Here is a 26,308-nt window from a genome sequence, read left to right on the forward strand (position 1 = left end):
ATCAAATCTTTTCCCCAAAGATCTGATTCAAAATGTCAGACGGTGAAATCTTCCCTCAGCAGTGAGGAAGTAGAAGCTGCCAATGTATGCTAGCTAGCGTTAGCTAACCTGTTCAATTAACAGATGTTATATTCTACTGCTTGGCGCCCTCTGCTGATAGCGCCCTGGGCAGCTGCCCATGAAGCCCATTTCAGAACCTGCTCAGATTCCCCATGTTGCTGTTCCAGTGAGCGGAACCAGTCGGTCCAGAGCAGTTCTGCTGACAGCCTCGCAGGTAACAATCAGACAAGACTGGAGGAATTCAGCTCCAAGGTCTGCAGCGATGATTCACCACCAGAGCGCCGCTTCATTCAGCCGCTTCATTCAGCCGCTCCGTCCAAACCTGACTGCAGTCCGAGGAAAACTCTTGGAAAACGTTGTGCTTCCTGCAGAAAGAGCCCCTCTGTCTCTCCAGCTGCGTATTGCTCTGCGTGTCGCTGACCTTTGACCTTCTGTCCAGCAGTCAGGACGGATTAGGAAACCTCTGGTTAAAGACAGGAGAGGGCTCGACCCGCTGAGACGGGAACATCCAAAACAGAACCGGATCGGATCGAGATGTTTGACCCAAACAGGACCAAACATCTGTTTATTGAAAATAATGTAATTTATTACTTTAAAACTGAAAGTATTTTAAATGAAAACCAATTCTAATCCTAATCCAAGCCCTCAGATTAGACCAGATTTAAATCTTAATTTAACAAAACAAACATTAAAAACTCCTTTTAGTTTTTGATCAGCAAAAGTTTTCACAAAAAATCTGACGACTTTGAAGTTGTAAAAACTGAGTTTAGTTTTGAAATTGCAGAATAATTTTCTGTAATTTTATTTTTGAATTATTATATAATTAATAATTAAGAATCGTTTTGGTTTGTGACGCCGCTGCAGACAGGAAACCAAAGACTGATTTAGATTTAACTCTTTACATCCAACATTCAGATGACGCTTCAACTTCAGGCTGAACCACTTCCTGTCTAGACAGGAAGTGAACTCATAAAAGGAGACAAACATCCAATGTGAACCTCTGCAGGGAAACCCAGCGAGGCGTTTCCTGTCAGACCACAGCCAACGAGCTCTAGTCTGACCTTTGACCCCAGCATCAGGAGATAATCTGGAATTTTTCTGCTGCTGCTAAATTTAACTGGTTGATGCTGACCTTTGACCCCTCACTGATCCTGACTGACCTTAAAGGGATCAGTGGAGGAGCAGCTATGGGGTCAAAGTTCAGCTCTGGTTTACAGTCGAGGTTGTGTTGTCATGGTGACAGAGACTAGCTGGTTGCTGTGATCAGCCGATGGAACAGAAAGTTTCATCTGATTTGGTCGTTTTTACAGATTTCTCAGAGTTTATAGGTTGTGCTGATGTAGCAGAAATGAGATGTTCAGTTCAGGCCCTGAAAGGAGGAAGATGATGATGACGATGATGATGATGATGATGATGAAGACGATGATGATGATGAAGAAGAAGATGATGATGATGATGATGATGAAGAAGAAGAAGAAGAAGAAGATGATGATGATGATGATGATGATGATGATGATGATGATGATGATGATGAAGAAGAAGAAGAAGAAGAAGATGATGATGATGATGATGTGATGATGATGATGATGATGATGATGAAGAAGAAGAAGAAGAAGAAGATGATGATGATGATGATGATGATGATGATGATGATGATGATGATGATGATGATGATGATGATGAAGACGATGATGTCGCCGCATGTTGAGCCTCGCCACTGGTTGCTTGGATGCCAAGGTTATAGGCTCTGCTTGGATCTATTGGACGTTTCCTGCGATGAATTCAGGGTCTGTGTGTAAATCTGACGTCTGACCGGTTGGAGGACCGACTGCAGCCGAGGATGAGGAGGACATCTTCATCAGTTGATCAGCTTACCAATGTTTTCTGGATTATTTTGATAAGCAGAGACGTATGTAAACTTCTGACCTCAGATGAAAAATGGCGGCTGGTTAACGAGGGTCTGCTGGGGCAGACATGAGCAGCAGAGTGCAGAGCTGATCATCAGAGCTGATCCATCAGTAATTAACTCCGACCCCTGAAGGTCAGCAGACATCAGAGGGAAACAGACGGAGATTAGAGCTGTCTGCAGATCAGAAGGAAAAATTAATCTCACTGCGGATTCCTGAGTAACAATCCGATCAGTGCAGCGCGAAGTTTACCAACTAGAAACCAAAAACTTCAACTGAGCCTGTAATCTGAAGAGTTCAGCTAGATGGAGCTAGCTGTAACGCTATTTATCCACCAGGCGGCGATGTAGCCTCAGCTAGCTGTAACGCTATTTATCCACCAGGCGGCGATGTGGCCTCAGCTAGCTGTAACGCTATTTATCTACCAGGCGGCGATGTAGCCTCAGCTAGCTGTAACGCTATTTATCCACCAGGCGGCGATGTGGCCTCAGCTAGCTGTAACGCTATTTATCCACCAGGCGGCGATGTAGCCTCAGCTAGCTGTAACGCTATTTATCCACCAGGCGGCGATGTGGCCTCAGCTAGCTGTAACGCTATTTATCCACCAGGCGGCGATGTAGCCTCAGCTAGCTGTAACGCTACTTATCCACCAGGCGGCGATGTAGCCTCAGCTAGCTGTAACGCTATTTATCCACCAGGCGGCGATGTACACTCAGCTGGCTGTAACACTGTTCATCCACCAGGCGGCGATGTGGCCTCAGCTAGCTGTAACGCTATTTATCCACCAGGCGGCGATGTGGCCTCAGCTAGCTGTAACGCTATTTATCCACCAGGCGGCGATGTGGCCTCAGCTAGCTGTAACGCTATTTATCCACCAGGCGGCGATGTACACTCAGCTGGCTGTAACGCTATTTATCCACCAGGCGGCGATGTGGCCTCAGCTAGCTGTAACGCTATTTATCCACCAGGCGGCGATGTGGCCTCAGCTAGCTGTAACGCTATTTATCCACCAGGCGGCGATGTAGCCTCAGCTAGCTGTAAAGCTACTTATCCACCAGGCGGCGATGTAGCCTCAGCTAGCTGTAACGCTATTTATCCACCAGGCGGCGATGTGGCCTCAGCTAGCTGTAACGCTATTTATCCACCAGGCGGCGATGTGGCCTCAGCTAGCTGTAACGCTATTTATCCACCAGGCGGCGATGTGGCCTCAGCTAGCTGTAACGCTATTTATCCACCAGGCGGCGATGTGGCCTCAGCTAGCTGTAACGCTATTTATCCACCAGGCGGCGATGTACACTCAGCTGGCTGTAACGCTATTTATCCACCAGGCGGCGATGTGGCCTCAGCTAGCTGTAACGCTATTTATCCACCAGGCGGCGATGTGGCCTCAGCTAGCTGTAACGCTATTTATCCACCAGGCGGCGATGTAGCCTCAGCTAGCTGTAAAGCTACTTATCCACCAGGCGGCGATGTAGCCTCAGCTAGCTGTAACGCTATTTATCCACCAGGCGGCGATGTAGCCTCAGCTAGCTGTAACGCTATTTATCCACCAGGCGGCGATGTAGCCTCAGCTAGCTGTAACGCTATTTATCCACCAGGCGGCGATGATGGCCCCGCCCCCCCATCCATTTCCCACTGTGGACGTCCCTGACCACGCCCACTACACCATCGGCTCCATCATCCTGGTCATCGGCGTCACAGGTGTGGTCGGGAACTTCCTGGTGATCTACGCCTTCAGCAGGTACAGAGAATACTTCCTGCAACCAAATATGGTCAGAACCATTCTGACCATTGGTCAATGAAATGTCCTCTCAATGCTGCTACATTTTATTATTTCATTCAAATACTTTATTATTTCATTTAAACTAAATTTGGAGGCTTCTTTTCACTAAGAGTAATTTAGCTGAGAATTAAAAGGAGTAATTTTCTTTCACAACAGAAAATACCTAAAGATCTGATTTCCTCAACAAAAGGCCAGATATCAGAGCCGGTGAACTGATCCATCACTGCTCAGCAAACATCTTTGTTTGAGTTGGGGAACGATTCGATCCAGCCGGTTTCTGACGTCCGCTTCATCGATCGACGTTTATTTAGAGGAAAACCAGAAGATTTAATTCTGATGGTTCTGATCCAGAATCTTTCCATCAGAACCACGAACCGAGTTCATCCTGAAGTTAAAACAGGAACGCAGAAACAATCTGAAAACCTAAAGCATTCACATTAATACTGTTAAACTTAAAAAATGATGAAAAGAGTTAAAGTAAATTTATCTAAATATAAAAATCGATCAGATCTGCTGTTATTGATCGGGAATCACTGAAGGTAGATTCAGTTTTGTTTCTTCAAGAAAATATTTTATTTTGTAGATAAACTTTTGAAACCGATTTGGCAGAAATCCTGAATTTGACCTGGACTATGGGGTTAAATCAACACCAAAAATGTTACACCTGGGAAAAAATATCAAGTTTTGATCTTAAAAATAAAAATGTATATTTATTTTATTCAATCATTTTTGTAGTTTTCTCAGTTCAACATCAAACTTCTGTATTCAGTTTTAACTTCATAATGTTCATCTGTTTCTTGAAATGATGAAATTTAAGGATTTGGTCAAAACATTTAAAAACTTGCTGTAAAGAAGAACAAGTTTAGATATTGACTGAGTACAGTTCATTCAACATAAACAGCTGAAAACCAAATTATAAAAAAAAATGAAAGGAAATATTTTCAAAACGTTTTAAATCCCTAACAGCACAGAGGCGCCACCTTCTGGCAGAAATGTCCATTAACATGATGCAAGAAAAGTTTTTATTAGGCCCGAGCAGCTAAGCGCTGCGAAGGCCTATTGTTTTCCTATTGTTTATTATTATTATTAGGCCCGAGCAGCTAAGCGCTGCGAAGGCCTATTGTTTTCCTACTGTTTCTTATTATTATTATTATTATTATTATTAGGCCCGAGCAGCTAAGCGCTGCGAAGGCCTATTGTTTCTGTACTGTTTCTTTATTAGGCCCGAGCAGCTAAGCGCTGCGAAGGCCTATTGTTTTCCTACTGCTCTTATTAGGCCCGAGCAGCTAAGCGCTGCGAAGGCCTATTGTTTTCCTACTGTTTATTAGGCCCGAGCAGCTAAGCGCTGCGAAGGCCTATTGTTTTCCTATTGTTTATTAGGCCCGAGCAGCTAAGCGCTGCGAAGGCCTATTGTTTTCCTACTGTTTCTTATTATTATTCTGCCCCCTAAAGAGGGGCCTTTTTGGGGGCTTTATCATATTCAAAAACTCACCAAACTTGGCGGACGCGTAAAGGGAGTTTTCAAAATTTTGTATTTTAAGGTCATCGCAAAAATCCCATAAGAAATGGCTCAATAGCGCCACCTACAAATTTTCAAAGGACCCTTTGCTATTCACTTACTTTATCCTAGAGACATGAAATTTGGTACACTTGTAGAGCTCCCCAAGATGCTCAAAATTTACAATTAATGTCATAGTGCAAGTATCACAGGAAGTCGGCCATTTTGGATTGAAGGTCCAATTTTGAGGCCATTTTTGCCGTTTACAGCCTCCGTATTTGATCGAACTCCTCCTAGGGATTTCGATTGATCGGCTTCAAACTCGGTCAGTCTGTTCATAAGGCATGTCTCATCTAAAGTTATCAAAACGGTGAGTTTTTGAGTATGCTGAAGGGGGGTTAGCAGGGGTCAAAGTTCACCTACTCGCCATAAAAACATAAACTGCTATATCTCCTACACAAAAATTCACAGAGGCACCAAGTTTCTGTGATTATCATCATCGGTGTCCTACAATACCTAATGGTCGAATGATGACATCACTTAGGCCACGCCCCCTGAGAACAGGAAGTGTAATGTTTTACTGTGAACGGTCGCTATCTGACCCCTTTGACCTCATCAACATGAAACTGTGCCAAGACAGAAGACATGTTGGTGTATTGAGGATTCCAACCCCGACCAGCTTTGATGGAGCAGGTGGGCGTGGCGGCGTGGCGAAGTGACCTGTAACGCCATTGCCATACGTTTGGCTCTCAATTCCACATTTTCAGGCCCAGCTGCTCCAAACTCACAAGGATGGATCTTCATCCACTCCCCGACAGGAATCCATCACAATATTTGGTGGGCGTGGCCTAATTTCTCTATAGCGCCCCCTAGAATTTTAAATGATCAGCCCCAAGCCATGCTTTAACCTACAATTACGAAACTTTGTACACATGTGTACCATGTCAGGACTTACAAAAAAGTCTCTTGGAGCCATGGTCTAAACCCCAGAGGAAGTCGGCCATTTTAGATTGAAGTTCAGATTTTGACCCCATTTTTGGCGTTTATAAACCATTTCAGTAATTCGCCACTTGGGGTCAGTATTGCTCCACAAATGAAACAGCAGATAAACAGGATGAAGAACAATATCAGTATTTCGCCAGTAGGTGTCAGTGTTCCTCCACCAATGACAAACAGATCCACGGGCGGATGGGCGTGAAAACTTTGTGAGAGCGTTGCCATGAAATTTCTAAAAGGATGGAAATGTCTCAGATAATTTTTGTTGAATTAAATCATGCAGTAAATGTAGCGTTTTCTTACTTCTTACAAATCATTTCAGTAATTCGCCACTCTGAGTAAGTATTACTCCAACAATGAAATAGAGTGCTTTAGAAACACAGCTGAAAATGATGAAAAATGACGAACTGTAGTACTTCGCCATGTGCATATGATCGGCTGTAAATGACACGTGGATCATCCGACTGACGCCAAATTGGATACGTATGACCTTTGTTGACCTCTAAAGAGAACAACAGCATTGAAATATATTTTGACTCCACTGCGCGTCCTACATTAATCCGCCAGCTATATTTCCTCGCTAAACCAATGAATCTGCACCACATTTTTTGCATCGTCAAGGAGCGCCTCCGAACGCATCAGTGCGTACCGCCTGGTGGACGGGCGCGGAAACTGCGCAACAACTTCTGTGTTAGCACGTGGCCAGCGTTGATGGAAACTGAGCAACAGCTTCCGCGGTGCGGGCGGAGGAGCTGAAAACTGCGTGAGAGCTTCTGTGGTGGCTGACGTGAGGCGACGGTTGCTAGTACCCAGCGGTGGCAATAGGCCGGAGCGGCGCTTGGCTGCGAGGGCCGTTCGAGGCTGCTTGCAGCTTTAATTATTATTATTCTTCCACCCAAATGAATTGGCTTTTTGGGGGCTTTATCATATTCAAAAACTCACCAAACTTGGCGGAGGCCTTAAGCCTGTTTAAAATTTACGTATTTTAAAGTCGTAGCAAAAATTGCAACAGAAATGTCTCTACGGCGCCACCTAGAAATTGGAAAAACACCCTTTTTTACCCTCTGCTATTCACTTACTTTATCGTAGACACATGAAATTTTGTACACTTGTAGAACTCCCCAAGACACTCAAAATTTACAATTAATGTCATAGTGCAAGTATCACAGGAAGTCAGCCATTTTTGATTGAAGTTCCCATTTTGACCCCATTTTTGCCGATTTTTGCCGTTTACAGCCTTTGTATTTGATCTATCTCCTCCTAGGGATTTTGATTGATCGACTTCAAACTCGGTCAGTCTGTTCATAAGGCATGTCCCATCTAAAGTTATCTAAACGGTGAGTTTTTGAGTATGCTGAAGGGGGGTTAGCAGGGGTCAAAGTTCACCTACTCGTCATAAAAAAATAAACTGCTATATCTCTTACACAGAAACTCACAGAAGCATCAAAGTTTCTGTGATTGATCATCATCGGGTCTTCTACAATACCCTATGGTCGAATGATGACATCACTTAGGCCACGCCCCCTGAGAACAGGAAGTGTAATGTTTTACTGTGAACTGTCGCTATCTGACCCCTTTGACCTCATCAACATGAAACTGTGCCCAGACACAGAAGACATGTTGGTGTATTGAGGATTCCAACCCCGACCAGCTTCGATGGAGCAGGTGGGCGTGGTGGCGTGGCGAAGTCACCTGTAACGCCATCGCCATACGTTTGGCTCTCAATTCCACATTTTCGGGCCCAGCTGCTGCAAACTCATAAGGATGGACCCTCATCCACTCCCCAACAGGAATCCATCACAATATTTGGTGGGCGTAGCCTAATTTCTCTATAGCGCCCCCTAGAAAACTTTAAATGATCAGCCCCAAGCCATGCTTTAACCTACAAAATACGAAACTTTGTACACATGTGTACCTTGTCAGGACGTACAAAAAAGTCTCTTGGAGCCATGGTCTAAACCCCACAGGAAGTCAGCCATTTTGGATTCAAGTTCGGTTTTTGACCCCATTTTTGCCGTTTACAGCCTTCATATTGATCTATCTCCTCCTAGGGATTTCGATTGATCGGCTTCAAACTCGGTCAGTCTGTTCATAAGGCATGTCTCATCTAAAGTTATCTAAACAGTGAGTTTTTGAGTATGCTGAAGGGGGGTTAGCAGGGGTCAAAGTTCACCTACTCGCCAAAAAACATAAACTGCTATATCTCCTACACAAACTCACAGAGGCACCAAAGTTTCTGTGATTGATCATCATCGGGTCTCCTACATTACCCTATGGTCGAATGATGACATCACTTAGGCCACGCCCCCTGAGAACAGGAAGTGTAATGTTTTACTGTGAACGTTCGCTATCTGACCCCTTTGACCTCATCAACATGAAACTGTGCCCAGACACCGAAGACATGTTGGTGTATTGAGGATTCCAACCCCGACCAGCTACGATAGAGCAGGTGGGCATGGCGGCGTGGCGAAGTTACCTGTAACGCCATCGCCATACGTTTGGCTCTCAATACCACATTTTCGGGCTCAGCTGCTGCAAACTCACAAGGATGAATATTTATCCACTCCCCGACTGGAATCCATCACAATATTTGTAGGGCGTGGCCTAATTTCTCTATAGCGCCCCCTAGAAAACAGCAGCCCATAGGTTAGTTGTTATTAAATATTTAAATATACATTATTATAACTTTTTATATATATATATAAGTTTATTTTGTGGGTTAAAGTACAAACATTCATTCATTTTTGCTAGAAATAATACAAACAAAGTCATTCAGCAAAACTTATGACACAGCGAAGTAAGAACACACTGGGGTCAGTGTTGATGGAGTACCACTGGCACCTTGTGGAGAAATACTGGTACTGCTAGTGCAATACCAGTATTGCGACAGCAGGAGGCAGTGGTACTCCATCAATGAGAAAACAGATCGACGCTACGTAATAACAGTCAGCCGGCGACAGCTGGAGCTGCAAAGTTTTCCTGAACATTTTGCCTGCTTTTTGGAGCCACAGAACTGAATTACGCTCAACATTTTGCTTGGATTTTGGAGTTGCAAATACGAACCACGCTTTGGAGCAAGAAGGCTCTGTTGGACCGGAGTTGGAGAAGTTTAATGGGCTCTTTGCACCTCAGCTTACACGTTCGGGAAACACGGCTGAAATGTTTTTCCAAGGTAACAATTAATAATGTACATCGATCCGAAACCCCAACAAGTAAGGCAAAGAAAGGTTTTAAGATGTTCGCCTCGTTATACATTCACAGATATGAAGGTGAGTTTTATTTTCTTTAAACTGCTAGCACAAGCCTGCTAGCTTTCTAGTAAAAATCTGCTATTTAATTATCTAAAGATTTCTCAGCCATTCTAACGGACACTGTTTGTGCCTTATTTTCAAGCATATTACGTGTGTTTATTGTTAACGACAATAAAGCAGCGGGGAGGGGGAGCAGATTACAGTTCAGACTTTTTGCTTGAAGTATGACGAAGAAAAACGAGCACAGAGCTTACTCTGGTATCGGAGTTCTAGTTCAGCTGACTGTTCAGATTCAGAGTTATTACTTTTAGAAAAATATGGCCGTGTTGCTTAAGGTTTCTGTGTTATTTCGTTTTATTACTTTTGCATGCTTGTTGTGAATGGCTCATTAAGACAGTGTTTAGAGCGGTGTGTATGGCGTTAGCTTCAAGTGGTAGCTTTAACTTGTAGCAACGAATATTTACAAGCTGTCTTAATTGAGGATGGCTTGGAAATCCATGAAAACTTAAACAAAGTACATAGTATTGTTTATTTGTGTCTTAAGTACGACTTTGTCTTTATAGCAGTCATAGTTTCTGAAAGTGGAAAAAAGAGCCGCATTCGGGTATACAGTTGTGACGTCAGCGCGGCAGGTGCAATGAGCCCATTGCTGTTCGTTTACTTTAAACAGTCGTAACTCGCGGTGCGGTGAGTAATTTATTCCTTCCTGCTGGTTCTGGAAGCCGTCATGTTTGGAACAGTTATTCTGAGGAGGATGCTAACCCAATGCCTGAGGCCTGCAACGTTTTTAATGCTAACAAAGCGCTTTACTAATTCAATAAACTGAATAGTGTGTGTGATACATCCAGTTTCATACATTGAGAGTTGTTTGTTATTATGTATAGAAGATGTTTAAAATGTCGTTTGAAAGAGCTCTGAAAAAATGCTAAGTATCTTTTTACCGATCCATTGGGGTTGTAATATTTAGTTGCAGCACTTCCTGTGATTAATACCTAATTAATGGATGGGATTCAGCCTGTGCTATTGTTCTAAAGTGCTGAAAGTTAACTGTGCTCTGTTATTGTGCATTGCCCTTGGTTTATTACTGAACAGTGCGGTTTATTAAACTGATACATCTTAACCTTCACCATTTTCCTGACTCATTTCACGATAACGTTAAAGTTGCACTGCATTTAGATCTCAGTTGTAGTTAACATCAAGCATGTGGGTGTGGCTTAGTGTAAAACTTTCACTATTACCATGAAACATCAACATTAAATGACTTCCAAATGCAAGATCACAGCTGCATCATCACACTTCCTCTGTCTTTCTAGAGAACAGCCCTGAACACATTTCCATGGTCACTTGATGACCTCACCGTAGTCCCGCCCACTTTTAAGAGGCAGTCACATGTTTTTTCTGCTGTATGTTTTACTGTTATTCTATAATTATATGGGTTTCATCATGTGAATACTGACTAAAAATGATAACATGATGAACTCTATGAATGCTGGCTGCTGACTGAACCGCATTGGGGTGTAGAAATGACGAAATGCATTACTTCGCCACGTGCATATGATCGGCTCTAAATGACACATGGATCATCCGACTGGCGCCAAATTGGATACGTATGACCTTTGTTGACCTCTAAAGAGCAAAAGAGCATTGAAATGTATTTTGACTCCACTGCGCCCCTACATTAATCCGCCAGCTGTATTTCTCGCTAAACCAATGAATCTATACCACATTTTTTTTGCATCTTGAAGGATAGCCGCCGAACGCATAGATGCGTACCGCCTGGAGGACGGGCGCGGAAACTGCGCTACAACTTCTGTCTTAGCACGTGCGCAGCGTTGATGGAAACAGAGCAACTGCTTCCGCGGTGCGGGCGGAGGCGCTGAAAACTGCGTGAGAGCTTCTGTGGTGGCTGGCGTGAGGCGGCGGTTGCTCGTACCCCGCGGTGGCAATAGGCCGGAGCGGCGCTTGGCTGCGAGGGCCGTTCGAGGCCTGCTTGCAGCTTTAATTATTATTATTATTTTTCTTCCCACCTCTTTGGGGGCTTTTTGGGGGCCTTATCATATTGGAAAACTCACCAAACTTGGCGGAGGCCTTAAGCCTGTTTAAAAATTTGATTTTTAAGGTCATCACAAAAATCCCACAAGAAATGGCTCAATAGCGCCACCTAGAAATTTTCAAAGGACCCTTTGCTATTCACTTACTTTCTCCTAGAGACATGAAATTTGGTACACTTGTAGAGCTCCCCAGGACGCTCAAAATTTACAATTAATGTCATAGTGCAAGTATCACAGGAAGTCAGCCATTTGGATTGAAGGTCCAATTTTGAGGCCATTTTTGCCGTTTACAGCCTCTGTATTTGATCGAACTCCTCCTAGGGATTTCGATTGATCGGCTTCAAACTCGGTCAGTCTGTTCAGAAGGCATGTCCCATCTAAAGTTATCAAAACTGTGAGTTTTTGTGTATGCTGAAGGGGGGTTAGCAGGGGTCAAAGTTCACCTACTCGCCATAAAAAATTAAACTGCTATATCTCCTACACAGAAACTCACAGAGGCACCAAAGTTTCTGTGATTGATCATCATCGGGTCTCCTACAATATCCTATGGTCGAGTGATGACATCACTTAGGCCACGCCCCCTGAGAACAGGAAGTGTACTGTTTTACTGTGAACTTTCACTATCTGACCCCTTTGACCTCATCAACATGAAACTGTGCCCAGAGACAGAAGACATGTTGGTGTGTTGAGGATTCCAACCCCGACCTGCTTTGATGAGCAGGTGGGCGTGGCGGCGTGGCGAAGTGACCTCTAACGCCATTGCCATACGTTTGGCTCTCAATTCCACATTTTGAGGCCCAGCTGCTCCAAACTCACAAGGATGGATCCCCATCACTCCCCGACAGGAATCCATCATAATATTTGGTGGTGTGGCCTAATTTCTCTATAGCGCCCCCTAGAAAACTTTAAATGATCAGCCCCAAGCCATGCTTTAACCTACAATTACGAAACTTTGTACACATGTGTACCTTGTCAGGACTTACAAAAAAGTCTCTTGGAGCCATGTCGAAACCCCACAGGAAGTCGGCCATTTTAGATTGAAGTTCAAATTTTGACCCCATTTTTGCCATTTACAGCCTTGGTATTTGATCGAACTCCTCCTAGGGATTTCGATTTATCGGCTTCAAACTCGGTCAGTCTGTTCATAAGGCATGTCCCATCTAAAGTTATCAAAACGGTGAGTTTTTGAGAATGCTGAAGGGGGTTAGCAGGGGTCAAAGTTCACCTACACGCCATAAAAACATGAACTGCTATATTTCCTACACACAAATTCACAGAGGCACCAAAGTTACTGTGATTGATCATCATCGGCTGCCCGACAATACCCTATGGTCGAATGACATCACTTAGGCCACGCCCCCTGAGAACAGGAAGTGTCATGTTTTACTGTCAATGGTCGCTATCTGACCCCTTTGACCTCATCAACATGAAACTGTGCCCAGACACAGAAGACATGTTGGTGTGTTGAGGATTCTAATCCCGACCAGCTACGATGGAGCAGGTGGGCGTGGCGGCGTGGTAAAGTGACCTGTAACGCCATCGCCATACGTTTGGCTCTCAATTCCACATTTTTGGGCACAGCTGCTCCAAACTCACAAGGATGGATCGCCATCAACTCCCCGACAGGAATCCATCACAATATTTGGAGGGCGTGGCCTAATTTCTCTATAGCGCCCCCTAGAAAACAGCAGCCCATAGGTTATGTTGTTATTAATTATTTAAATATACATTATTATAACTTTTTATATATATATAAGTTTATTTTGTGGGTTAAAGTACAAACATTCATTCATTTTTGCTAGAAATAATACAAACAAAGTCATTCAGCAAAATTTATGACACAGCGAAGTAAGAACACACTGGGGTCAGTGTTGATGGAGTACCACTGGCACCTTGTGGCGATATACTGGTACTGCTAGTGCAATACTGGTATTGCACTAGCAGGAGGCAGTGGTACTCCATCAATGAGAAAACAGATCGACGCTACGTAATAACAGTCAGCCGGCGACAGCTGGAGCTGCGAAGTTTTCCTGAACATTTTGCCTGCTTTTTGGAGCCACAGAACTGGACTACGCTCAACATTTTGCTTGGATTTTGGAGTTGCTAATCCGAACCACGCTTTTGAGCAAGAAGGCTCTGTTGGACTGGAGTTGGAGAAGTTTAAACTGAGCAACAGCTTCCGCGGTGCGGGCGGAGGCGCTGAAAACTGCGTGAGAGCTTCTGTGGTGGCTGGCGTGAGGCGGCGGTTGCTCGTACCCCGCGGTGGCAATAGGCCGGAGCGGCGCTTGGCTGCGAGGGCCGTTCGAGGCTGCTTGCAGCTTTAATTATTATTATTATTCTCCCTCCAAATGAATTGGCTTTTTGGGGGCTTTATCATATTCAAAAACTCACCAAACTTGGCGGAGGCCTTAAGCCTGTTTCAAATTTACGTATTTTAAAGTCGTCGCAAAAATTCCACAAGAAATGGCTCAATAGCGCCACCTAGAAATTTTCAAAGGACCCTTTGCTATTCACTTACTTCATCGTAGAGACATGAAATTTGGTACACTTGTAGAGCACCCAAGATGCTCAAAATTTACAATTAATGTCATAGTGCAAGTATCACAGGAAGTCGGCCATTTTGGATTGAAGGTCCAATTTTGAGCCCATTTTTGCCGTTTACAGCCTCCGTATTTGATCGAACTCCTCCTAGGGATTTCCATTGACCGGCTTCAAACTCGGTCAGTCTTCATAAGGCATGTCCCATCTAAAGTTATCAAAACGGTGAGTTTTTGAGTATGCTGAAGGGGGGTTAGCAGGGGTCAAAGTTCACCTACTCGCCATAAAAAAAAACTGCTATATCTCCTACACAGAAACTCACAGAGGCACCAAAGTTTCTGTGATTGATCATTATCGGGTCTCCTACAATACCCTATGGTCGAATGATGACATCACTTAGGCCACGCCCCATGAGAACAGGAAGTGTAATGTTTTACTGTGGACTGTCGCTATCTGACCCCTTTGACCTCATCAACATGAAACTGTGCCCAGACACAGAAGACATGTTGGTGTATTGAGGATTCCAACCCCGACCAGCTACGATGGAGCAGGTGGGCGTGGCGGCGTGGCGAAGTGACCTCTAACGCCATCGCCATACGTTTGGCTCTCAATTCCACATTTTCGGGCCCAACTGCTCCAAACTCACAAGGATGGATCCTCATCCACTCCTCGACAGGAATCCATCACAATATTTGGTGGGCGTGGCCTAATTTCTCTATAGCGCCCCCTAGAAAACTTTAAATGATCAGCCCCAAGCCATGCTTTAACCTACAAATACGAAACTTTGTACACATGTGTATCATGTCAGGACTTACAAAAAAGTCTCTTGGAGCCATGGTCTAAACCCCACAGGAAGTCGGCCTTTTAGATTGAAGTTCAGATTTTGACCCCATTTTGCCGTTTACAGCCTCCGTATTTGATCGAACTCCTCCTAGGGATTTCGATTGATCGGCTTGAAACTCGGTCAGTCTGCTCATAAGGCTGTCCCATCTAAAGTTATCAAAACGGTGAGTTTTTGAGAATGCTGAAGGGGGTTTAGCAGGGGTCAAAGTTCACCTACTCCCCATAAAAAATAAACTGCTATATCTCCTACACAGAAACTCACAGAGGCACCAAAGTTTCTGTGATTGATCATCATCGGGTCTTCTACAATACCCTATGGTCGAATGATGACATCACTTAGGCCACGCCCCCTGAGAACAGGAAGTGTAATGTTTACTGTGAACTGTCGCTATCTGACCCCTTTGACCTCATCAACATGAAACTGTGCCCACACAGAAGACATGTTGGTGTGTTGAGGATTCCAACCCCGACCAGCTTCGATGGAGCAGCTGGGCGTGGCGGCGTGGCGAAGTGACCTGTAACGCCATCGCCATACGTTTGGCTCTCAATTCCACATTTTGGGCACAGCTTCTCCAAACTCACAAGGATGGATCTTCATCCACTCCCCGACAGGAATCCATCACAATATTTGTAGGGTGTGGCCTAATTTCTCTATAGCGCCCCCTAGAAAATTTTAAATGATCAGCCCCAAGCCATGCTTTAACCTACAATTAGAAACTTTGTACACATGTGTACCATGTCAGGACTTACAAAAAAGTCTCTTGGAGCCATGGTCTAAACCCCAGGGAAGTCGGCCATTTTAGATTGAAGTTCAGATTTTGATCCCATTTTTGGCGTTTATAAACCATTTCAGTAATTCGCCACTTGGGGTCAGTATTGCTCCACAAATGAAACAGCAGATAAACAGGATGAAGAACAATATCAGTATTTCGCCAGTAGGTGTCAGTGTTCCTCCACCAATGATAAACAGATCCACGGGCGGATGGGCGCGAAAACTTTGTGAGAGCGTTGCCATGAAATTTCTAAAAGGATAGAAATGTCTCAGATAATTTTTGTGGAATTAAATCATGCAGTAAATGTAGCGTTTTCTTATTCTTCCAAACCATTTCAGTAATTCGCCACTCTGAGTAAGTATTACTCCAACAATGAAATAGAGTGCTTTAGAAACACAGCTGAAAATGATGAAAAATGACGAACTGTAGTACTTCGCCATGTGCGTATGATCGGCTGTAAATGACACGTGGATAATCCTACTGGCGCAAAATTGGATACGTATGACCTTTGTTGACCTCTACAGAGCAAAACAGCATTTAAATGTATTTTGACTCCACTGCGCCCCTACATTAATCCGCCAGCTATATTTCCTCGCTAAACCAATGAATCTGCACCACATTTTTTGCATCGTCAAGGAGCGCCGCCGAACGTATCGATGCGTACCGCCTGGAGGACGGGCGCGGAAACTGCGCAACAACTTCTGTCTTAGCACGTGGCCAGCGTTGATGGAAACTGAGCAACAGCTTCTGCGGTGCGGGCGGAGGAGCTGAAAACTGCGTGAGAGCTTCTGTGGTGGCTGGCGTGAGGCGGCGGTTGCTCGTACCCCGCGGTGGACAATAGGCCGGAGCGGCGCTTGGCTGCGAGGGCCGTTCGAGGCTGCTTGCAGCTTTAATTATTATTACGATTCTCCCTCCAAATGAATTGGCTTTTTGGGGGCTTTATCATATTCAAAAACTCACCAAACTTGGCGGAGGCCTTAAGCCTGTTTCAAATTTACGTATTTTAAAGTCGTCGCAAAAATTCCACAAGAAATGGCTCAATAGCGCCACCTAGAAATTTTCAAAGGACCCTTTGCTATTCACTTACTTCATCGTAGAGACATGAAATTTGGTACACTTGTAGAGCTCCCCAAGATGCTCAAAATTTACAATTAATGTCATAGTGCAAGTATCACAGGAAGTCAGCCATTTTGGATTGAAGGTCAAATTTTCACCCCATTTTTGCCGTTTACAGCCTTCGTATTTGATCGAACTCCTCCTAGGGATTTCGATTGATCGGCTTCAAACTAGGTCAGTCTGTTCATAAGGCATGTCCCATCTAAAGTATCAAAACGGTGAGTTTTTGAGTATGCTGAAGGGGGTTAGCAGGGGTCAAAGTTCACCTACTCGCCATAAAAAAATAAACTGATATCTCTCCTACAGAAACTCACAGAGGCACCAAAGTTACTGTGATTGATCATCATCGGCTGCCCTACAATACCCTATGGTCGAATGATGACATCACTTAGGCCACGCCCCTGAGAACAGGAAGTGTAATGTTTTACTGTGAACTGTCGCTATCTGACCCCTTTGACCTCATCAACATGAAACTGTGCCCAGACACAGAAAACATGTTGGTGTATTGAGGATTCCAACCCCGACCAGCTTTGATGGAGCAGGTGGGCGTGGCGGCGTGGCGAAGTGACCTGTAACGCCATCGCCATACGTTTGGCTCTCAATTCCAAATTTCTGGGCCCAGCTGCTCCAATTTCACAAAGATGGACCCTCATCTACTCCCCGACAGGAATCCATCACAATATTTGGTGGGTGTGGCCTAATTTCTCTATAGCGCCCCCTAGAACACTTTAAATGATCAGCCCCAAGCCATGCTTTAACCTACAATTACGAAACTTTGTACACGTGTGTACCTTGTCAGGACTTACAAAAAAGTCTCTAGGAGCCATGGTCTAAACCCCACAGGACGTCTGCCATTTTGGATTGAAGTTTGGATTTTGACCCATTTTTGCCGTTTACAGCCTTCCTATTTGATCGAACTCCTCCTAGGGATTTCATTGATCGGCTTCAAACTCCGTCAGTCTGTTCATAAGGCATGTCCCATCTAAAGTTATCAAAACGGTGAGTTTTTGAGTATGCTGAAGGGGGGTTAGCAGGGGTCAAAGTTCACCTACTCCCCATAAAAAATAAACTGCTATATCTCCTACACAGAAACTCACAGAGGCACCAAAGTTTGAGTGATTGATCATCATCGGGTCTCCTAGAATACCCTATGGTCGAATGATGACATCACTTAGGCCACGCCCCCTGAGAACAGGAAGTGTAATGTTTTACTGTGAACGTTCGCTATCTGACCCCTTTGACCTCATCAACATGAAACTGTGCCCAGACACAGAAGACATGTTGGTGTATTGAGGATTCCAACCCCGACCAGCTTCGATAGAGCAGGTGGGCATAGCGGCGTGGCGAAGTTACCTGTAACGCCATCGCCATACGTTTGGCTCTCAATTCCACATTTTTGGGCACAGCTGCTCCAAACTCACAAGGATGGATCTTCATCCACTCCCCTACAGGAATGCATCACAATATTTGTAGGGTGTGGCCTAATTTCTCTATAGCGCCCCCTAGAAATTTTAAATGATCAGCCCCAAGCCATGCTTTAACCTACAATTACGAAACTTTGTACACATGTGTACCATGTCAGGACTTACAAAAAAGTCTCTTGGAGCCATGGTCTAAACCCCAGAGGAAGTCGGCCATTTTAGATTGAAGTTCAGATTTTGATCCCATTTTTGGCGTTTATAAACCATTTCAGTAATTCGCCACTTGGGGTCAGTATTGCTCCACAAATGAAACAGCAGATAAACAGGATGAAGAACAATATCAGTATTTCGCCAGTAGGTGTCAGTGTTCCTCCACCAATGACAAACAGATCCACGGGCGGATGGGCGTGAAAACTTTGTGAGAGCGTTGCCATGTCATTTCTAAAAGGATAGAAATGTCTCAGATAATTTTTGTTGAATTGAATCATGCAGTAAATGTAGCGTTTTCTTACTTCTTACAAACCATTTCGGTAATTCGCCACTCTGAGTAAGTATTACTCCAACAATGAAATAAAGTGCTTTAGAAACACAGCTGAAAACGATGAAAAATGACGAACTGCAGTACTTCGCCATGTGCATATGATCGGCTGTAAATGACACGTGGATCATCCGACTGACGCCAAATTGGATACGTATGACCTTTGTTGACCTCTAAAGAGAACAACAGCATTGAAATATATTTTGACTCCACTGCGCGTCCTACATTAATCCGCCAGCTATATTTCCTCGCTATACCAATGAATCTGCACCACATTTCTTGAATCGTCAAGGAGCGCCTCCGAACGCATCAGTGCGTACCGCCTGGTGGACGGGCGCGGAAACTGCGCAACAACTTCTGTGTTAGCACGTGGCCAGCGTTGATGGAAACTGAGCAACAGTTTCCGCGGTGCGGGCGGAGGAGCTGAAAACTGCGTGAGAGCTTCTGTGGTGGCTGACGTGAGGCGACGGTTGCTAGCACCCCGCGGTGGCAATAGGCCGGAGCGGCGCTTGGCTGCGAGGGCCGTTCGAGGCTGCTTGCAGCTTTAATTATTATTATTATTCTGCCCCCCTAAAGAGGGGCCTTTTTGGGGGCTTTATCATTTTCAAAAACTCACCAAACTTGGCGGGCACGTAAAGGGAGTTTCAAAATTTTGTATTTTAAGGTCATTGCAAAAATCCCATAAAAAATGGCTCAATAGCGCCACCTACAAATTTTCAAAGGACCCTTTGCTATTCACTTACTTTATCCTAGAGACATGAAATTTGGTACACTTGTAGAGCTCCCCAAGATGCTCAAAATTTACAATTAATGTCATAGTGCAAGTATCACAGGAAGTCAGCCATTTTGAATTGAAGGTCCATTTTTGGTGCCATTTTTGCCGTTTACAGCCTTCGTATTTGATCGAACTCCTCCTAGGGATTTCGATTGATCGGCTTCAAACTCGGTCAGTCTGTTCATAAGGCATGTCCCATCTAAAGTTATCAAAACGGTGAGTTTTTGAGTATGCTGAAGGGGGGTTAGCAGGGGTCAAAGTTCACCTACTCGCCATAAAAAAATAAACTGCTATATCTCCTACACAGAAACTCACAGAGGCACCAAAGTTTCTGTGATTGATCATTATCGGGTCTCCTACAATACCCTATGGTCGAATGATGACATCACTTAGGCCACGCCCCATGAGAAGAGGAAGTGTCATGTTTTACTGTGGACGGTCGCTATCTGACCCCTTTGACCTCATCAACATGAAACTGTGCCCAGACACAGAAGACATGTTGGTGTGTTGAGGATTCCACCACGACCAGATTCGATGGAGCAGGTGGGCGTGGCGGCGTGGCGAAGTGACCTGTAACGCCATCGCCATACGTTGGCTCTCAATTCCACATTTTCGGGCGCAGCTGCTCCAAATTCACAAGGATGGACAGTCATCTACTCCCGGACAGGAATCCATCACAATATTTGGTGGGCGTGGCCTAATTTCTCTATAGCGCCCCCTAGAAAACTTTAAATGATCAGCCCCAAGCCATGCTTTAACCTACAATTACGAAACTTTGTACACGTGTGTACCTTGTCAGGACTTACAAAAAGTCTCTTGGAGCCATGGTCTAAACCCCACAGGAAGTCGGCCATTTTGGATTGAAGTTCGGATTTTGAACCATTTTTGCAGTTTGCAGCCTTGGTATTTGATCGAACTCCTCCCAGGGTTTTCGATTGATCGGCTTCAAACTCGGTCAGTCTGTTCATAAGGCATGTCCCATCTAAAGTTATCAAAACGGTGAGTTTTTGAGTATGCTGAAGGGGGGTTGGCAGGGGTCAAAGTTCACCTACTCCCCATAAAAAATAAACTGCTATATCTCCTACACAGAAACTCACAGAGGCACCAAAGTTTCTGTGATTGATCATCATCGGGTGTCCTACAATACCCTATGGTCGAATGATGACATCACTTAGGCCACGCCCCCTGAGAAAAGGAAGTGTCATGTTTTACTCTGAACGGTTGATATCTGACCCCTTTGACCTCATCAACATGAAACTGTGCCCAGACACAGAAGACATGTTGGTGTGTTGAGGATTCCAACCCCGACCAGCTTCGATGGAGCAGCTGGGCGTGGCGGCGTGGCGAAGTCACCTGTAACGCCATCGCCATACGTTTGGCTCTCAATTCCACATTTTTGGGCCCAGCTGCTCCAAACTCACAAGGATGGATCTTCATCCACTCCCCGACAGGAATCCATCACAATATTTGTAGGGTGTGGCCTAATTTCTCTATAGCGCCCCCTAGAAAATTTTAAATGATCAGCCCCAAGCCATGCTTTAACCTACAATTACGAAACTTTGTACACGTGTGTACCATGTCAGGACTTACAAAAAAGTCTCTTGGAGCCATGGTCTAAACCCCAGAGGAAGTCGGCCATTTTTGATTGAAGTTCAGATTTTCATCCCATTTTTGCCGTTTATAAACCATTTCAGTAATTCGCCACTTGGGGTCAGTATTGCTCCACAAATGAAACAGCAGATAAACAGGATGAAGAACAATATCAGTATTTCGCCAGTAGGTGTCAGTGTTCCTCCGCCAATAACAACAGATCCACGGGCGGATGGGCGTGAAAACTTTGTGAGAGCGTTGCCATGAAATTTCTAAAAGGATAGAAATGTCTCAGATAATTTTTGTTGAATTAAATCATGCAGTAAATGTAGCGTTTTCTTACTTCTTACAAAACATTTCAGTAATTCGCCACTCTGAGTAAGTATTACTCCAACAATGAAATAGAGTGCTTTAGAAACACAGCTGAAAATGATGAAAAATGACGAACTGTAGTACTTCGCCATGTGCATATGATCGGCTGTAAATGACACGTGGATCATCCGACTGACGCCAAATTGGATACGTATGACCTTTGTTGACCTCTAAAGAGAACAACAGCATTGAAATATATTTTGACTCCACTGCGCGTCCTACATTAATCCAGCTATATTTCCTCGCTAAACCAATGAATCTGCACCACATTTTTTGCATCGTCAAGGAGCGCCTCCAAACGCATCAGTGCGTACCGCCTGGTGGACGGGCGCGGAAACTGCGCAACAACTTCTGTGTTAGCACGTGGCCAGCGTTGATGGAAACTGAGCAACAGCTTCCGCGGTGCGGGCGGAGGAGCTGAAAACTGCGTGAAAGCTTCTGTGGTGGCTGGCGTGAGGCGACGGTTGCTAGTACCCCGCGGTGGCAATAGGCGGAGCGGCGCTTGGCTGCGAGGGCCGTTCGAGGCTGCTTGTTAGGCCCGAGCAGCTAAGCGCTGCGAAGGCCTATTGTTTTCCAATTGTTTATTAGGCCCGAGCAGCTAAGCGCTGCGAAGGCCTATTGTATCTGTACTGTTTATTATTATTATTATTTTTCTTCCCACCTCTTTGGGGGGCTTTTTGGGGGCCTTATCATATTGGAAAACTCACCAAACTTGGCGGAGGCCTTAAGCCTGTTTAAAAATTTTGATTTTAAAGGTCATCACAAAAATCCCACAAGAAATGGCTCAATAGCGCCACCTAGAAATTTTCAAAGGACCCTTTGCTATTCACTTACTTTATCCTAGAGACATGAAATTTGGTACACTTGTAGAGCTCACCAGGACGCTCAAAATTTACAATTAATGTCATAGTGCAAGTATCACAGGAAGTCGGCCATTTTGGATTGAAGGTCCAATTTTGAGGCCATTTTTGCTGTTTACAGCCTCCGTATTTGATCGAACTCCTCCTAGGATTTCCCTTGATCGCCTTCAAACTCGGTCAGTCTGTTCATAAGGCATGTCCCATCTAAAGTTATCAAAACGGTGAGTTTTTGAGTATGCTGAAGGGGGGTTAGCAGGGGTCAAAGTTCACCTACTCGCCATAAAAAAATAAACTGCTATATCTCCTACACAGAAACTCACAGAGGCACCAAAGTTTCTGTGATTGATCATCATCGGGTGTCCTACAATACCCTATGGTCGAATGATGACATCACTTAGGCCACGCCCCATGAGAACAGGAAGTGTAATGTTTTACTGTGGATGGTCGCTATCTGACCCCTTTGACCTCATCAACATGAAACTGTGCCCAGTCACCGAAGACATGTTGGTGTATTGAGGATTCCAACCCCGACCAGCTTCGATGGAGAAGGTGGGCGTGGCGGCGTGGCGAAGTGACCTGTAACGCCATCGCCATACGTTTGGCTCTAAATTCCACATTTTCGGGCCCAGCTGCTGCAAACTCACAAGGATGGATCCTAATAAACTCACCGACAGGAATCCATCACAATATTTGGTGGGCGTGGCCTAATTTCTCTATAGCGCCCCCTAGAAAACTTTAAATGATCAGCCCCAAGCCATGCTTTAACCTACAATTACGAAACTTGTACACATGTGTACCATGTCAGGACTTACAAAAAAGTCTCTTGGAGCCATGGTCTAAACCCCACAGGAAGTCGGCCATTTTAGATTGAAGTTCAAATTTTGACCCCATTTTTGCCATTTACAGCCTTGGTATTTGATCGAACTCCTCCTAGGGATTTCGATTGATCGGCTTGAAACTCGGTCAGTCTGTTCATAAGGCATGTCCCATCTAAAGTTATCAAAACGGTGAGTTTTTGAGAATGCTGAAGGGGGTTAGCAGGGGTCAAAGTTCACCTACACGCCATAAAAACATAAACTGCTATATCTCCTACACAGAAACTCAGAGGCACCAAAGTTACTGTGATTGATCATCATCGGCTGCCTGACAATACCCTATGGTCGAATGATGACATCACTTAGGCCACGCCCCCTGAGAACAGGAAGTGTAATGTTTTACTGTCAATGGTCGCTATCTGACCCCTTTGACCTCATCAACATGAAACTGTGCCCAGACACAGAAGACATGTTGGTGTGTTTAGGATTCTAATTCCGACCAGCTACGATGGAGCAGGTGGGCGTGGCGGCGTGGCAAAGTGACCTGTAACGCCATCGCCATACGTTTGGCTCTGAATTCCACATTTTCGAGCCCAGCTGCTCCAAACTCACAAGGATGGATCCTAATACACTCCCTTACGGAATCCATCACAATATTTGTAGGGCGTGGCCTAATTTCTCTATAGCGCCCCCTAGAAAACAGCAGCCCATAGGTTATGTTGTTTATTAATTATTTAAATATACATTATTATAACTTTTTATATATATATGTTTATTTTGTGGGTTAAAGTACAAACATTCATTCATTTTTGCTAGAAATAATACAAAAAAAGTCATTCAGCAAACATATGAAACAGCGAGGTAAAAACACACTGGGATCAGTGTTGATGGAGTACTACTGGCCCCTTGTGACAAAATACTGGTACTGCTGGTGCAATACCAGTATTGCACCAGCAGGAGGCAGTGGTACTCCATCAATGAGAAAACAGATTGACGCTACGTGATAACAGTCAGCCGGCGACAGCTGGAGCTGCGAAGTTTTCCTGAACATTTTGCCTGCTTTTTGGAGCCACAGAACTGGACTACGCTCAACATTTTGCTTGGATTTTGGAGTTGCAAATCCGAACCACGCTTTTGAGCAAGAAGGCTCTGTTGGACCGGAGTTGGAGAAGTTTAAACTGAGCAACAGCTTCCGCGGTGCGGCGGAGGCGCTGAAAACTACGTGAGAGCTTCTGTGGTGGCTGGCGTGAGGCGGCGGTTGCTCGTACCCCGCGGTGGCAATAGGCCGGAGCGGCGCTTGGCTGCGAGGGCCGTTCGAGGCTGCTTGCAGCTTTAATTAGGCCCGAGCAGCTAAGCGCTGCGAAGGCCTATTGTTTCTGTACTGTTTCTTATTTATTATTATTATTCTTCCACCCAAATGAATTGGCTTTTTGGGGGCTTTATCATATTCAAAAACTCACCAAACTTGGCAGACCCGTAAAGGGAGTTTCAAATTTTGTATTTTAAGGTCATCGCAAAAATCCCATAAGAAATGGCTCAATAGCGCCACCTAGAAATTTTCAAAGGACCCTTTGCTATTCACTTTCTTCATCGTAGAGACATGAAATTTGGTACACTTGTAGAGCTCCCCAAGATGCTCAAAATTTACAATTAATGTCATAGTGCAAGTATCACAGGAAGTCGGCCATTTTGGATTGAAGGTCCAATTTTGAGCCCATTTTTGCCGTTTACAGCCTCCGTATTTGATCGAACTCCTCCTAGGGATTTCCATTGACCGGCTTCAAACTCGGTCAGTCTGTTCATAAGGCATGTCCCATCTAAAGTTATCAAAACGGTGAGTTTTTGAGTATGCTGAAGGGGGGTTAGCAGGGGTCAAAGTTCACCTACTCGCCGTAAATAAATAAACTGCTATATCTCCTACAAAGAAACTCACAGAGGCACCAAAGTTACTGTGATTGATCATCATCCGCTGCCCTACAATACCATATGGTCGAATGATGACATCACTTAGGCCACGCCCCCTGAGAACAGGAAGTGTCATGTTTTACTGTGAACTGTCGCTATCTGACCCCTTTGACCTCATCAACATGAAACTGTGCCCAGACACAGAAAACATGTTGGTGTGTTGAGGATTCCAACCCCGACCAGCTTCGATGGAGCAGCTGGGCGTGGCGGCGTGGCGAAGTGACCCGTAACGCCATAGCCATACGTTTGGCTCTCAATTCCACATTTTTGGGCGCAGCTGCTCCAAACTCACAAAGATGGATCTTCATCCACTCCCCGACAGGAATCCATCACAATATTTGCAGGGTGTGGCCTAATTTCTCTATAGCGCCCCCTAGAAAATTTTCAATGATTAGCCCCAAGCCATGCTTTAACCTACAACTACGAAACTTTGTACACGTGTGTACCATGTCAGGACTTACAAAAAAGTCTCTTGGAGCCACGGTCTAAACCCCAGAGGAAGTCAGCCATTTTAGATTGAAGTTCAAATTTTGATCCCATTTTTGCCGTTTACAGCCTTCCTATTTGATCGAACTCCTCCTAGGGATTTCGATTGATCGGCTTCAAACTCGGTCAGTCTGCTCATAAGGCATGTCCCATCTAAAGTTATCAAAACGGTGAGTTTTTGAGAATGCTGAAGGGGGTTAGCAGGGGTCAAAGTTCACCTACTCGCCGTAAAAAAATAAACTGCTATATCTCCTACACAGAAACTCACAGAGGCACCAGACTTTCTGTGATTGATCATCATCGGGTGTCCTACAATACCCTATGGTCGAATGATGACATCACTTAGGCCACGCCCCTGAGAAAAGGAAGTGTCATGTTTTACTCTGAACGGTCGCTATCTCACCCCTTTGACCTCATCAACATGAAACTGTGCCCAGACACAGAAGACATGTTGGTGTGTTGAGGATTTCAACCCCGACCAGCTACGATGGAGCAGGTGGGCGTGGCGGCGTGGCGAAGTGACCTGTAACGCCATCGCCATACGTTTGGCTCTCAATTCCACATTTCTGGGCCCACCTGCTCCAAACTCACAAGGATGGATTCCCATCAACTCCCCGACAGGAATCCATCACAATATTTGGTGGGCGTGGCCTAATTTCTCTATAGCGCC

At 44.8% G+C, this 26,308-nt stretch overlaps 1 protein-coding gene across 1 annotated transcript in view; it reads left to right on the forward strand.

Annotated features, from left to right (window-relative positions):
* LOC129355115 (melanopsin-A-like) overlaps positions 1-26,308 on the forward strand; it is a 56,195-nt gene that overhangs the window by 9,138 nt on the left and 20,749 nt on the right. Inside the window, exon 2 of the mRNA XM_055024670.1 lies at positions 3,566-3,708. Within this exon, the coding sequence (XP_054880645.1) occupies positions 3,572-3,708 (137 nt within the window). The 5' untranslated portion in view covers positions 3,566-3,571. The remainder of the gene's footprint in view (positions 1-3,565; positions 3,709-26,308) is intronic.

Source organism: Poeciliopsis prolifica, unplaced genomic scaffold (genome assembly GCF_027474105.1).
Source record: "Poeciliopsis prolifica strain line A6 unplaced genomic scaffold, Auburn_PproV2 SCAFFOLD124, whole genome shotgun sequence".
Taxonomy (NCBI): Eukaryota; Metazoa; Chordata; class Actinopteri; order Cyprinodontiformes; family Poeciliidae; genus Poeciliopsis; species Poeciliopsis prolifica.